The sequence below is a fragment of the Hyposmocoma kahamanoa genome, unplaced genomic scaffold (genome assembly GCF_003589595.1).
Source record: "Hyposmocoma kahamanoa isolate Upper Pololo Valley unplaced genomic scaffold, ASM358959v1 95, whole genome shotgun sequence".
Taxonomy (NCBI): domain Eukaryota; kingdom Metazoa; phylum Arthropoda; class Insecta; order Lepidoptera; family Cosmopterigidae; genus Hyposmocoma; species Hyposmocoma kahamanoa.
The window spans coordinates 1,432,817-1,448,689 of record NW_020654972.1 but is presented as its reverse complement, the minus strand read 5'-3'; the positions used below and the strand labels follow the sequence as shown (position 1 = coordinate 1,448,689).

The 15,873-nt window shown below is 36.4% G+C and overlaps 2 protein-coding genes across 5 annotated transcripts in view; one reads left to right on the top strand and one right to left on the bottom strand.

The window, feature by feature from the left end:
• Window positions 1–6,162: 6,162 nt before the first annotated feature.
• Window positions 6,163–11,511, top strand: LOC113238152. Of its 2 annotated transcripts, none has more exons than XM_026474901.1 (3): window positions 6,163–7,356; window positions 8,738–8,869; window positions 9,633–11,511. In XM_026474901.1, the coding sequence occupies exons 1-3, from the start codon at window positions 6,319–6,321 to the stop codon at window positions 9,705–9,707; spliced, it is 1,245 nt and encodes a 414-aa protein (XP_026330686.1). In that variant the 5' UTR covers window positions 6,163–6,318; the 3' UTR covers window positions 9,708–11,511. The 2 variants fall into 2 exon arrangements, with proteins under 2 accessions (XP_026330686.1, XP_026330685.1); XM_026474900.1 differs by having other exon boundaries at window positions 9,630–11,511.
• A 1,603-nt stretch (window positions 11,512–13,114) lies between these two features.
• LOC113238186 (nuclear factor related to kappa-B-binding protein) overlaps window positions 13,115–15,873 on the bottom strand; it is an 18,036-nt gene continuing 15,277 nt past the window's right edge. For all 3 annotated transcript variants that reach the window (XM_026474952.1, XM_026474954.1, XM_026474953.1), the window contains one exon: window positions 13,115–14,735. In XM_026474952.1, coding sequence (XP_026330737.1) covers window positions 14,586–14,735 — 150 coding nt within the window. In that variant the 3' untranslated portion in view covers window positions 13,115–14,585. The remainder of the gene's footprint in view (window positions 14,736–15,873) is intronic.

Below are 15,873 nucleotides of genomic sequence, written 5' to 3'. Positions count from 1 at the left end.
TTATTAGCCTATTGTGTCCCACTGCTGGCCAAGTACCGCTTCTCTTGAATTCCACAGCTCCCGGTTTGACGAAATGTTAGGCCAGTCCTTTATATATGGGTCCAGGACCCGCCATCTCCATCACTTGACTCGTTGTCGCTGCGTGAGCCCATCTCTGTGGATGCATGCGACAGATGTATCCATCCCAGTCCCATTTCAGCTTGGCAGTCCTTTTCCCAATATCGGCTATGCGTGTCTTCCGGATTGTATCCATCCACTGTCTACACTCTTTGGAAACAATGCTCTTGAAAATTTGATTTTCGGTCAGGAAATGTCTGCGCAGCGTACGTAAGGATAGGCAATATACTCATGCTAACAGTTTTTTTAAATTTAATTCGAAAAAATAATTATCGTAAAATAAAAATTTCATCTAAAACTTTAATGTTCTAAAATATTCGTATTTGTGTTCTTTGCTTTGTGCTCTATACCTACTCATTTAATAAGAAATTTGAATTTATTCTTTAAATTACATACAAAAACTAATAACGAGAAAATGACAGTACACTTTGTTGCTGTCACATTTACCTGCGGCTTCAAAGTCGAGTTCCAAGAATTGACGGCGTAAATTTTAATTTACGAAAACAATTTTTCATTTTCCGACATTCACCTGGCACGCGGGGCTAAGGAAACGTCAGCAAAGTCAAGTCCAAGGCAGTGTATTTTGAATGATTACACCGAACTGGCCGTTGTCCAAAACTATTTGGAATTTTAGTACGAGTGCTTGACCTACAGGTAACTTTGACCGCCGAAAGTGAAATACAAGCTAGGTTGCGTCGTCAGCGTCAAAATGATCATTTCTGAACTTGTCGAATGTGAACTTTAAGTCGATGCATTTTTTATTGAATTTGAAATTGGACTGAAAACCAGCACCTCCAAACATTTACATATTGTTTAGCTGTAATTTTAACGCTGACAGTACCTACTTACACACAGCGTACAAGAATAACAACAAAACAAAATAGTGTTTATTGTTTTGTTAATGTTTACATTTACTTAACACATAAACTACATGTTAGATACTTCCTAGGACGAAGTAATTCGAATCATATTATTACATAAACTTCGATAAATAGTGTGTACCTCTACAAATTGAACTTTAAACATTAATCAACTAACAAAGCAGTAACGTGCAAATGTATGTAAACTCTAAAGGGAAGTTTATAAACTAGTCTCCCTGGAGATAGCGAAAGGTGGAAAGCGAGATAAAAGGCATCGAGGTTTGCAAAGCTCTTCTTTTTAGACTTTTGTGTGCGGACCGACGAATTTCAAAGTTACCGTGTGATATATGTAAGAGCTGTGAAGATGCACTTACGTAAATGAAACTCATACTTAGGGATCTATAAAAGAACACATACCAGTTCACATAAATTTTATTCGTTGATTAAATGCTATAAGTGATGTATATAGATAGTAATAAGTAAATACCTTAAAATTTTAAATAAAATATACTCTATAGACAAGGGTAGAGTGCACTATGCGCATCATAGTGCACTTGCACTTTCGCAATGCGCGGGTCATCGGCCGGAGCCTTTGCCAATGCCAGTCCTCTGCCAATAACGGTCTATTAATTGACTGCTCACATACCTTAACCGGTATAAAACCAGATTGGATGACAACAGCTCAGTTTTCTTCAGTGACATCTTTATTTACTACATTATAGGCAACGATGAATTTCACTTGTTAATACTTCAAAGTCATTAAAAAATGACCCCTATGACCGATTTTTAAATGACAGACAATGTTTTGTAGATTGTACTCCATAATCGACTAGTAATTCCAGGTTTATTTTCACGTCTTTACGCCACAATTAGAGGACAAAATAGGAGCTTCTTAGTGAACCACAGAGTAGACATGAACGAAAACTTTCGTTTCGTTCGACCCGTATGAAAATTTACAATTGCTGAACGACACGAACGTGTGCAAATCGTAAAAATTGCACCATTTCATAATTGTGTGTGTTTAGAGTAAAAAAATCCCGTCCATCAATGGTTTTTTCCAAATACATAATAATATGTGATAAAAATGGTTCTTGTATTCTTTGGTTTCAACTTACATTTTTTCGCTTTGCAAAATGTCATCAACTAAGTGTGGCAAGGAAAGACACGGAAACATAAAAATTAACCAACCAACATTGATGTCACGGGATCTGACAAACATTGCGCCAGGTGTGTGTTTTAATCGTAATCAATGGCTCATCTTTCGCGGAAATAGTCTAAGCCCTAAAATATTGCAAATGGACAACTCAAACTACGCGACGATGTATCGGTAAGATAGGGAGGTGTGAAACATATGTATGTATCTCGCATGCGGAAGGTTTGGCGCGCTGCCCGGAGAGCCGTTCGTGGCATTGGGCCAGCCCAGGGTCACGAGCGGACGATGCCCCCTCCGTCACTCATTCACTCAACATCCACATGCCAGACACTAACAGCTTTGAAAACCATACTTCAGCATTGACGAGCGATTCGTGTTTTCCTGCTTGAAGAACGCACGCCTTCATAATTGTGGGCTATCTTACGTGCATTTCAAGAAAAGCTTTGCACGCATGTTTTAGTGCGTTCCTTCTTGTATTTTACACATCTCGGTACAACAGCATTTTATCACACAGTTACAAGGTTAATAATTTCTTGTAAGGTCATTACACAGGAAACGAAAAAGAAACAATCATAAATTAACTCAACAAACATAGGAATATTTACAATTAAGTGAGTCCAAATTTATTTTTAGTTATCTACTTACACTGCCATATAATTGGCATTAATGCACTTTGTCTTGAAAAGTCAGCTCTATCGCTCATCGCCATAATCGAACTTCCGAGCAATTTTGTGCCCCGATGTTACATTGCGAGCAGACGACTAATAATAGATTTTATCGGTTACTTTAATGCTCTTTCCATGACCTATCTAACCAACAAATTGTTTACATATTTAACGATAGTGCCTTCTTCTAGATGGAAGTCTTGTAACACTTTCATATGATCTAGATATCGATGAACTCCCTCTCAAACAACCACTGAGACCCTAATGTAAAGAAAGAAATTAATTTTCTTTTAGATTATAAATATTTTTTGTGCACACTTAGATAATGAAAGATGTTATTTATCATTAACTCTGCGAGTTGTCTTTTATAGATAAAATAGTGAGGGCTTATATCTAAAGTCTGTGAAAAGAAAAAATATTTAGAAAGTGCAGGTAAAAAAAAAACAAAACAAATACCGTCGTAAAGTATAAGCGCAGCAGGTAGAGGCTTATAGTTTGTGTGTTAAAATGCTTTGTAAGTAAATGAAGGAATAATATTCGCTGGCTGTAAATGGTATTTTACGACAAAGGTTCGTAGGGTGCAGTGCGGCCAATGGCGGGCATCGGTCGGCTACATTAGCGGCCAAACACGTGTCCAAGAAATGTTTATTTAGGCGAACTCGTAAAACGCGCTGACAGGATGTGCTTTGAACCCTCAAGGTTGTGCGTGTTATTTTAAATGTATTATATTCATATTTTTGCCAAAACGATGTCGTAGGTACCTTGAGCGAAGTAGCGCCGCCCAAATCAATAAACATGTTGCGGAAACTCAGCATGTGGTTATATCAATTGCTCTGTTTTAATTTCTAATTAGTCTAATTTTAAGACTGACTCATATTTATATAATGGTACAAAATATTCTAATTATGTCTGGACGACCTCATTATGGAAGACATTGTCCGTTGGTTTTAATATCCATATTTGTATTCCGTCCCTGCATAGGGAGCTCCAAATTAGTTGGAACCGGCGGAGGAGCGAGCTCTGGTTGTCATATGCGTTTATTTACGCGACGCCCCGTGGCGTTGGCGCTGGCCGGCTTCCAGCACAACTAAAATAGCAACTTTGTCGATGTCATTGTACTAGAGCTAACGACGCCCTAAGGCGCACCACCACCTACTGAACCTTTTTCACTAATAAAACTTAGCTGTTTTGTTGTCTGAACTTCAGCTCTACCACTTGTATCGCGATGATGGAACCGCCATTAAGTTCTCTCAACCTCTGCCATAAATCTTAGTAGGTATATGCTAGGTATAATACTAGACTACACCGGCGTCCATGGTCGTTACTAAACAAAGATTTTTGTCCGATATCTTGTTTAATTGATCTAGAACCAAAGTTTTCAAAAGCTATTGCAGTTTTTGCAAGTCACGTAACACATACCTTTATGTTTAATTAATTTGGTTTTTATTAAGTATGACGAAGCACAAAAAAAAAACAAAAAAAAATTAACTTCGATATTTACAGAATTAAATTTACGAAACACAAAGCAGATTAATGAAATCGCATCGGCAAACGTAAATTTTTATTAATAGAACTGACACGACAAGAAACACGCGCTCCATTCCCCTATGCCGTTTAATAAAAAGTTGACGCAGTCGGTCTAGGCCAGGCGAGCACGCGGAACAAACTTCTTCTTTCTGTTTAAAGCGGAGGCACTTTAAACACCAAGTGAGCCTTTATCTATCTCGAGGTGAGACGCTGCACCAAATTGTAAGGTGGAAAAATGGCCGCCAACCTAACAAAAACTGGGATGATTCGGTCGCCCAGGCCAATCCTTTTATTTTGTTTGGCCGTTCTCTTTTTACTTTTATTCTAAAAATATCGCATTCACGAACCAATTTCGAAAGGAAACGTGGTTCTGTCGAAGGTCAAGTGAATTAGTATTCGTATGGAGCGTTCGCTGTTTGACCGGACGCAAAAACTCGTTAATATGCTCCTTGTCAACTTTTTTTAAAATCTTGATTAGAATTGCCGCCGGTCGGTTCGTCTCCGGCTGATACAAATTACGCAATTTAATGGGTTTAAAGGTTTTGTTTCACATTTATTGTCTTGGTATTCGGAGAATATTTCTGATAGAAGCGATAATTTTTTGACGATCCGTTCCGATTAGTCAGTGAATGTATTTATTTGGTAACTGAAGGTGTACTAAACGTGCTTTAAGGACAGGCCGCTGAAGAAAATAGCCATTACACATTAATTGTTTTGTTATTACAATAAAAGACTTCAGAGAATACCCCATAAAATAAAAATTTTAGGTAAACTTTCTCAATAGAAAAGCCAGCAACATTTATTAGCTAGTTATTGAAGCAGGCAGGTACATACATACGTTCAGTATTATTTTAAATTGTACTGGTTAAGAAATAAACTTGTTTGACCTGATCTAAGATACCAAAGTGAATTAATTATATTGAAAGTACTACACAGTCCCGTATACAGATACAAAAATTCGATTCCGGTACTGGAAAATACGACCTCTGATATAATGCCCAGATTAATTAAGCACTATAAGCCTCAGTGGTCACTGGATCATTTAAAGAACATTTGACTCACTTAAATCTAATTCTACAATCACAGAGTTAATTGCAGATGCACTACAAACAAAGTGTGTACACAGCTGCGGTAGCTATTGTACACCCTAAGGAAACTCAGGTTTTAAGTTATTTTACTGATGCAAATAAAAACAGGGTTCCGGGATTTCAAGGGTTACAAGGGAAGTCTGAGTCATGCACCCCGCAAAGAAGCCCTATGAATGCACAAATGAATCACTAAATTTACTCTAGTTAATTTGCCAGAAACTCCACAATGACTAAACTGGTAAGTACAACATTTAGTAGTTCGACGTTTCCCGTTCAAAAGCAGTTTCATTTTAAGTGTAAGTGCGAATATATAATGTAATCGGTAACCCGAAAGCTACCAATAATAAATAAACATAATACAAAAACGTACAACTACTTAATTATTAAAAAATATTAGGTCGTCTCAGATTGCACGACTGATGTCTATCGGCAACGAATGGATTATTTATTACATTGGACCCCAAATAAATTTACCCCGACGCTACTGCAATATTTTTTCTTACAAAAAAATACATATTATGTATAATATTTTCAAGCGTAATAGATGGAGAAGCAAAACGCTCTTTACTAAGAGGTATGATAGTTAGCGAGTCTGTGTATTGTTATTGTTATTGTCAAGCGGTGTGATGTAGAAGAAAGCCGGCTTGGAGCCATAACCTCAAAGCTTGGGCTATAGTCATAGCGTATAGGAGCGCGCAGCCGCTCAATGTTGTGGCGCATGCGTCCTTGGGCCCGATCCTCCGTCGTCGGGCCACAACGCTACACAAAGCACCACGGTCAGCGACGTCTCCACGTCTGTAAGTCGCACCGCCAACTTCGACTTGCCACCAAGTCAAAATACGAGCATGTGATATAATAACGCGCCACAATACGTAGTGTTTGTTTAAGTGAATTTAGAGGTTACCAAAATGTACAAGACAGTGCGACACGGAGAAAACAGCCTCCAGTACACCATTCTTCCGCAAACAGAGGAAGTGCTCAACAACAGTGGACTGAAAGGCAAAGGGCGAGACTATAGCCCGTCTATACACGTACGGCGATCTCGCAGAAGATCCACCGTTAAATATGTTTTATTGGTATTATTTGGTATAATAGTGGCGCTTGCTTTAGCAGCGGTGCCACTCTACGTTATGAACGGACCTCTATACACACGAAAAAACCATCAAGATAGCCACGAAATCATCACTAATTCGCCTTTAACTCCGACGGGACGGGAGATGTTGAAGTCTCGCAAGAAGGAGCTTAAAATCACTATTGACAATTTATTAACTACGGAAGCAAAAACGGACACAAGATCGACGACGACATCTAGTACTACTACAACCACAACAGCGACGAGCGTCACCAGTGACAGACCGACTACGCCGCCATGGACTATGCCGGCACTGAGATCGTGGAAGAGCTCCACATCTTCCACGACCAAACAGCCGGTTCCAACCGAGGACAACGAGAAAATACCTCTGATCGGCACACCATCCGGTAGCATACGATTGTTAGACCACTACATGTCCGCAAAACCATGGGAAGACATTATAATAAGGCCAACAGTGAAGCAAGAACCCATAACAATTCGGAATGCTTTCCGGCAGTATTCACGAATTCCATACTTACGACCACAAATTCCACAACAATTAAACAAGAAAGTGTTTGAAGATGTACTAATTACTACTAAGGCTACGACTACATCGCGATCTGTTACCACTGAACTTTCTATTACGGAGAACTCGAAATTAAAGAATTTGAAGGATACTCTGTTGTCCGTTGATGATGATGATGAATTCAAGGAATCTCTAGAAGTAGACGAAGTGTTTTCGTTGCCTCCTTTGAAACCAGACTTAGCAGCGCCTAGTGATTCTGATGAAGTGACAGTGTTGAAGGCAGGCGACGGTGCCTGGTACGGAGCACGGTGGCCGTTCGTCGATACATCTTCTTACTTCCAATGGACGGTGAGTACAATGGATACAACACGTTAAATAACTTTTGCAACATCTATGTAACATTTAATTCATAGCGTTTGTAAATTGCGTGACTGCTGCGGACGTCGTAATATCGACTAACAACATATAAATTATGAAAACTGATAGGAAAATAAATCTTTGATTACGAAAACTGTTACCAATAGAGGCTTACATAATATAAGACTTCTTTTATGGTAACTGTACTAGGAACGAGTAACGACGCGACGCAACCTGTACTTCAGCGTGGTTGTTAAAGCCACTAGGTATCAACTGCGATTGTTTTATATCTGTAAAACCTAAAGGAGATAATTTACTATCCACTATTATTACTTTATGTGTGCTCTATTTATATTATTACTCATGTAAAATCTTATAACACAAACAAATTTTAAGGACAATATGATTTTTGAAGTAGGTATTATCAAAAGAGTTCCTATTTGACTACTGGATATTAAAACAAGAAAAACCTGGTAAGTTTTCATCGGATAAACTGAACAAAATGTTACTTTTATTAAGCAAAATCGACGACTACCTACGATTTTGAAAAGTAAATATTTACAAAGGACCGAGTTATGTAGCACCACTAAACCCACCTAATAATACAAGGAAGAGTTACAATGACACAAATTAAATTTCGGCAAATATACTATTACTAAGTCCAACTACTTAAGCAACTAGAAACGTGTACATAGTACATAGATAATTTAAAGTGGAATTGAGTGCGTGTAGTTCAATACTGGCCACCGTTGCGCGTCGTAGGAGAGGCCGTAACCAGCAGAACCAGATTACTGTGGGCTAATAATGATGACAAAAATATATATTTGCGACTCTAATATAATAGCCACTTAATAAAATTATTATTAATCATACTCAACATTGCCTTGCAAAAATATTATTTTAATTCTACCTGCAAAGTAAATAAGTGAAAATAATGCGGAAAGTGTTTTAAGTCTCATTTTTGTGGAAATTAATAATTTCATTGTTTGAAACAAAAAAATTATAAGTTGCTGAAATAAGCGAGCTGAAATAAAAGATTTATAGCTGAAATAATAGACTTATACGCGAGTGATTGACAAAATGTATTCTTCTTTAACTCTGAGAAACTACATGACACCGATTAAGTTTAACACGAACAAAATCAAGTCTTACTTTATATACCTATCGACATAATTATCTACATACATCCTACGGTTGGGTACACAGTCTGTGGTTGGGTATGAATCTCCTCAAAGAGTTCAGGTCCATGGTCCTGGCTGAAAGTTTAGATGATTTATGGAGCAGTAACTAACGGAATAAGATTTTGGCATACAGCTATTTAATTTATAGCCTGGATTAACGCAACGCGGCCTAATCTTAATTTTGTACGCAGGGCTACTCTCCGGGCGACAACCTACTGTTGCCATTGTTGGTGGCAGCCTTATCGTCCATCGGATTGGTGTTACTGTTAGCGCTAGCAGTGCGACGGCGCAAAAGGTCGCACGTCGCCTCAGCACAAATTGGGGTAAGCTTCTTGTATAAAGCTTATATGTAGTATGATGTATGTTTTCCAATGTTTTTCACACGCAAAATAAGTGCTACGACGTCGCGTTGCGGAAGCCAGCCCGTTACAATACAGTATAGGTACTATATAATATTTTACCGATACTTTTGTAGCAGTAGAGCTCCTTACGAAAGAGTTCGTCCAAGGAAGTACTACCACCTTATCTATTTCTGCCGCAAAACGGTAATGTAAACATTACTGTGTTCCGCTTTTAAAGGGCAAGGGTGCTAGTGAAATTACAGGCACATATGACTTGTCTACTATCTCGTGGTGACGGACGCAGTGGCAGTGCCCCTCAAATTTTTCGAGTTAAAGCTCCGAGTGGCACTCCAACTACTGCACTGCACGATTCGCTGGTCCCTTAACTTGGTACCATGAAAAAGTCTGTGGATTGGCGCGATTCTAAACAGGACAAACAGAAATTTTCAAATTTGAATATAATAATTTGCTTTTCATTAAAAATATATTTATTTTTAATAAAAAAATTATATAAAACTGGCTCTATAGGTATGTGTGTAACAAATAAATAATACTTGTAATAGCCAGTTTAAACCACAACTTTAGTAATAAGTGTTAAAAATTAGTCTTGTAAACTTGATTGTTGTTAACTATATAAATTGTTGATATAAAATACGGTCATAAAATTGTATTGCACCGTTTCGAAGCACAATGTGTAATTTATATGTAATACACCAACACACTTACATGCCCTTTCTTCCAGAAGTTGACAGCCGATCTGCAAGCCGACGATAATACGAACTTGCTGACTGCAGAGAATCCTGACGATGCAGACGAGTAAGCAAGAACAGCCCCACGGCTTTTGCTCCCACACTTCTAATGCAAATGTCTCTTGTAAGCTGAATAAAGAAGCTTGCACTATCATGAAAGAATGTACCCTAATTTGTTTGTACAAGCTCCGTACCACCGTGTCGTTTTAAGATCTTCTACATTATGCTGATTAAAGTTTTTGAATAAATAATGTTTAGAGTACTTAGATCACTTCCCTAAAAAGCTTTTATAACCTACAAGGGTTTGAAGAAAAAAAACCCTAACAAAACCGCGAGTGATGTGCATTCGTGGCACCTTGTAATAATTTATTCGCCGTATGATAAGTCGGACACTGCGCACAAGGGCTGCTTGTATTCGCCTTCTAATCTAACCAATCATACTTCACATTTCAGTGCCTATTCTTTGTATTATATCAAGTATGATTTAACATGCCGCACTCTGTACGCGCGCCTAGGAATTCTCAGTTCAGAGATACGATATTAGTATATTTTGTAACCACACTTAGATATTCGACTATAATTAGGTAACACACATGTCGAATGCCAAATACGCTAAAATATTTTTGTTATCATATATATATATATATATTCGTATTAAACGTCCTTGCAATCGAAATGATATTAGAATAGAATAATCATGAGCTTGCTAGTTAAAACAAAGAATATACAAGCGTATATTCCGTTCATTACAATAGTTTCAAAATGTGATTGGCCTCTTTATGTCACGTATGGCAGCTTCCCACGATGCGTAGTATTATCGATCGTCTCGCACGAGCTAGCGCCCGCGCACTAAGGCAAGAGGACTGTCCGTGGTAACACCGACACGCCAAAATGGGCCGTGCGAGGATCTGTAATTTCCCGGGCCGTTTATGGCCGTCTTTAGAAATGTTGAGTTATATTATAAACCTATAAAAATTAACCTAGTGTATTTTTGCTATTTGTATTTTATATTCCTTGACCACATTTATGTAAAATTCCCCTTTAAAGTAGCATTCCATGCTATATCATATCTCTGAAAGTTCAATGTAGACTCGTCAGTATTATAAAAAAACCTGTGGTATAAAAATCTACTTAAGCGTATTTATTTTTGTGTAGTCTAAACGTTAGGTTAGGATAAATATCAAATCTTGATGTATTTCAATGTCACATTTATCTTAATACAATTCAATTATACATTTTATACTTTATGTTGTAATGTTCTGTGTTAACTAGTCATTGTCTTTATTTGTGTATAGATATAAGACTGATATAGGATTGTTTAAATTATTTTATGATTCCATTTGGTAGTATTTGAATAGTCTTATAATATTTTCTTTTTAATATAACGGCACTAGTCACTTAATATAAAGCCCGAGAATTATTTTTGCGTGCCCATATTTCGATGTTAATCATTATGATATATATGTACTTAATATAAAATCAATGTACAGCTAATATGTCGTAGTCATATAACAATGTTTTGCTTAATTAAGCATTACATTACATACAGTATATAAGTCGTACCATATAGTTAGAGAGTGCATCGTGGTGAACTCTAAGGTAATGAATACCAAGGCGGGCCGTTTAATGTAGTAGCTTAAGGATAGGCATCTTTAAAATATAATGTTGCCGAAGCAAAAACTGGAGCTTTTAATGTGGTGCTAAAAGGAATTTCAGTAGCAGTAGAGCTCCTTGTGAAAGAGTTCCTCTCGGGAAGAAGAAGGAAGAAGGAACTGCCACCTTACCTATTTCTGCCGCCAAGCAGTAATGTGAGCATTACTGCGTTCCGGTTTTGAAGGGTAAGGGGCTGGGGAAATTACAGGCACATGGGACTTTTCAACTTACGTCTCAGGGTGATGGGTGCAGAGGTAATGCACCTCAGATCTTTGCGATTTAAAGCTCCGAGTGGCACTGCAACTGTTATGGACAGGCGTGTCGTTTAACATCAGACGCACGACCTGTTTGTCCCATCACTTATTATCATTAAAAAAATACTCCAGTCGAATGCAAAAACCATATCACACTTAGAGGGAATGTTTTTGCATTAATTCATAACGAGATCCCTACGGTGCGAACTCTAACTAGGTAATAAACGTTAAGTGAAGTTTGTTAACGTTTTTTTTTTGTTATAATGACGTAATCGCAAAATTTACAGAACTCCAATATAGGCTTTATTGGAAGATATGCCGCACCGTATAATAGGTTTAAGTTGAGCCAAAGAAACAAAATTAATTTAATAAAAATTTTGCCATTTTATGTCGATTGGGAACCCTCTACCTTCATAGTTTAAGAGCCAAATGACGAAAGATGGCATTACGTATTTAAACCAAACAAACTACAGTGCTTTTTATACATAACGACACTATATTTAAAAATTCACTTGGCGTTTATGGATTGACTGTTTTAATTATAATTGGGGTGAAAGGGATAGCGTTAATTTAAATTCAAATGTGATACCTCAGTAGTATCGTGTACTGCTGTTTTCCCCATCCCTTTATTAACATGGCGACATAAATAATAATGCAACTTAACCAATAGAAATACAGGTACGGTGTAAGCAGTATATGAATATAAACACGAAGAAATTATTCTAATAAATAAATAAATATCAACAGATTCTAGCAACGGAGAAGAGTGAATGTAAAAGGGGGATTTAAGGGATCATTACTTCATCTGAAGCCATCGCTTGTCAGCAAGATCGCCTCGAAGATCATCTGCTGGATATGCTTAAGTTAGCGTGATAAATTAATACATTTCCACGTTTAATTAGTATGTTACATAGATGCTTTTTATCTGAAAGCTGGATCTTCACTTGTGCAGACAATGCTAAGATTACAAACACGATACAGAAAAGTGTCGCCTTGTTAATTAAATGTACCATTTACATACATACCATCACCATTTAAATATACGCATATGAATGAATAACACCATATTATAATTAGTTCATTAACAATATGTGCTAGCAACATTTTATATCAAATAAAGATTCGCACACTGTATCTCATACAAACTACAGGTATTAAGTTTGTTACAATTTTGGCTTTTGTGTCGATATAGTCAAGATACATTAAGCAATGTGTTTTATTGTTTGCTGTATACACACCATGTATATAAGGTATTGAAATAAATTATGTTTTCCCACCTAGTCAATGCAGTTTTAATAGCTCCATTGACAACGATTATTATAGTATTAAATCCTAAATCGAGTTACGTCTTTTATCCTTGTACCTGTCAAATATAATAACATCGCCAACGATTTTTTTTAGTGTTAAGAATGCAAATAAAAATCAAGTTCCAGAAAGATACCTATTTATATTTCATACACTTAAACTACTTAATTAAAATGAAACAAATATGTTAAAATTATCAGTACAATAAAAAGATAACTTTGAGAGTTGCTCAGTAAAATAAACATCTTTTATTTCACATATACAAATAAATAAATAGGATGCTCGAAAGAACAATAAATCCTTTTTAAGGTCAAACTGCATAAATACATTTTTATTAGTATAGAAAAAATAACGTTTACTAAATTGATTTGAAATTAACAAATCAGTAACTTGTTAACATACTAAAATTGAGACAAATAATAATCTCTAATTGTATTCTCACGTGAGAATCATTCCAAAATAAAATACTGGTCCTTTTACACATAAACATTGCTACATTTATACAACTAAATACAAAACAAAAGTTCACAAGAACATGTCAAAATTGAAATTAAAATATTTTACTTATTGCTTTCTCACGCATTTCACGAAACTTAAAAGAATTTAAATACCACTTACGCGATTTCTTTTTACTTTCTAGCCCGTCGGACTAATTACATATAAGTAAATAAATGTTTCTTTACAATAGAACTACCACACCGGTATTTAAATCGTGTAAGCTACGTGATCCGCGGTTTTTACTAACTATTTAAAAAACTTTATTTACATATTATTTACAAATATTTTGCAAAAACAAATATGTAATCTATTTCAAACCAATTATTTGGCCTTGTGAGGTAACAATAAACAAAAGGCACTCTGTTTCTTGTTTTCTTTAGTATTTTGCTGGCGCTATATTGCTTTATATTTATTTAAAAGGCACAATTATTTGTATTGTTATGTTTTCCAACAAGTTTTTTCGTAGTAGGAAATATAAGAGGGAGAAACAGTTACAAATAATTTTGAAGTCATACCTGATAGATAAAGATTAGTAGTGATGTAGATTAGAAACGAAACACTTCATCTCACTGAACTTATGGAAGTGCTATTATAGAACCAATTATACAACCAATTTCAAAACATTACTTTTCCCCGTCTCTACTAATCCTTTGAAAATAGTCGAAGATTATATAGATTCTTATAGTGATGGTACAAGGCCAAACAAAAAAGAATACCCTCTGATACCATTGATACAATTGAAATTTAAAAAGATACATAGTGGGCAAGATGACTAACCGGTTTGGTAGAAGAAACGCCATAGTCCTTACTTCTTCATAATTAGTACTTAGTCCTTACTTCTTAATAAATAAAGCCATAATTATTACGTAGCTGCAGAAACGTTTGCAATAAAGTTGCCTTAACTTCTAGAGTGGAGCAGTGGTAAATTTCATAAGCACCGGTCTGATGCGAAAATCATGCTACATTCTCGTCTCTTATTAGTACCACGATAAAATGATACGAGCTTATTTCGCTGTTTGTGAGAGTGAAATCTCTTCATTCAGTGACTGTAGGGCGACAGGAAGACGAAGAAACGGAGCTCTTGCAAACCATTCTTATTTTCATCTTTAATTAATAGTTATTCAAGGTTTTATTAAAGTGCTACAAAAAACGGTCCTTTGACATTGGAAATATTTACTACAGCTACCGCTCCAGAGTATGATTTGTTAAGTTACCTTATTCCTGCAGCTAGAGCAAGGCTTATGAGGGCGGTGGGTGCGGTGGGTGCGGAGGCTGTGCGGGGCGAAGTATCCTCGCCAGCACGTGTCTTCCTCCGAGCAGTTTCAACTGTTGTCCTTCCATTAAAACGCTCCGGACTGTCGACGTTGGAACAGTCGCTGTCGACACCGCCTGTGCGAATTATTATGTTATAGGACACAAATCTCAACGTCAGTTCCGGGTTTTGGGTATAATAGAACCTGTCCAATCAACTGAATAAATAGAAATAAATAATAATATAGCCTTGAGAATTTTATTGGAATTATTATTTTTTGTGTTACTTTTACTTATTATTTAGATATTTGTTATTACTTTTAAATTTTAAAAAAGGTTCGAGACAGTAAGGGCAAATGGGACTGTAGTACTGTTTATTATCGCTTCAGTGCGTTAAAACGAAACGTCATTTTTATCAAAGTAAATCAACAAAATGTTCATTTCACACCACTAAATACATATCGTTAGTCTGCAAAACCTTGAAAATTATTTGTGTATGTATAGCAAATCCAAATCCAATGCAGTAAATTAAAGCAGCACGTATGTTATTGATGTCGTTCATTTAAGTAGCGTGTTAGATGTAAGAATATTGTAGCAATGTAATGATTTTTGATCACACCGTGCTTCCCGCCCCCTAACCTTCTAACTTGAATGAGTCTAAAATTCAAAAAGAAATGTCTGAATAATATTTATTAACATTCCATTATGAACTTCCAACTTGCTTTCAAGCACGATGGTTAGACCCCAGTTTGGCTGACATGTCAACAGAGAATGTGGTTTTGCGATTTCAGGTTGCGTTGCGTAAAGTTTTAAATCTCTAGGTAGAGATTTAAAACTTTCCCCAAATTTGAAAATATTTAAATATACAAATACAAACCATGTAGGTAGGCGTTGTAGTGTAGTTGTGTGTGGATAGTGGTCTTTATGTAATACTATAGAGTATTTCATGATTTTGTGGAATAATATTTAGTTTGCTGGAATTCGTAGAACAGGAATAATAAGTGTGTTAGCTCTTTTTTCGAACATGCCCGGCAGTAGAAGAATATTCTCAATATTCAGCGGCACTGAGAAACAGACTGCCATCCTGCTGAGCTACAGACTTTTCTATCTCCCGTTGTTAGTTTATTTCCCATCTGTTAATAAACTTATCTGTAAAGTAGCTTATATTTAATTATTAGTGTGTTGAAATAAATAAACGATATTGAGCTATGTTCCCTCTTAGGGCGCGTTCCCATTATGTCTAGACGACAGATAGTCGTGCAGTTTAAAGTGTAGT

Bases quoted from the DNA above. Each gene is read 5' to 3' on its own strand.
- LOC113238152 (XM_026474900.1), top strand. From the start codon at position 6,319: ATGTACAAGACAGTGCGACACGGAGAAAACAGCCTCCAGTACACCATT. The intron at 7,357-8,737 runs GTGAGTACAATG...TTTTGTACGCAG, and splicing joins CTTCTTACTTCCAATGGACG to GGCTACTCTCCGGGCGACAA. The intron at 8,870-9,629 runs GTAAGCTTCTTG...CCTTTCTTCCAG, and splicing joins TCGCCTCAGCACAAATTGGG to AAGTTGACAGCCGATCTGCA.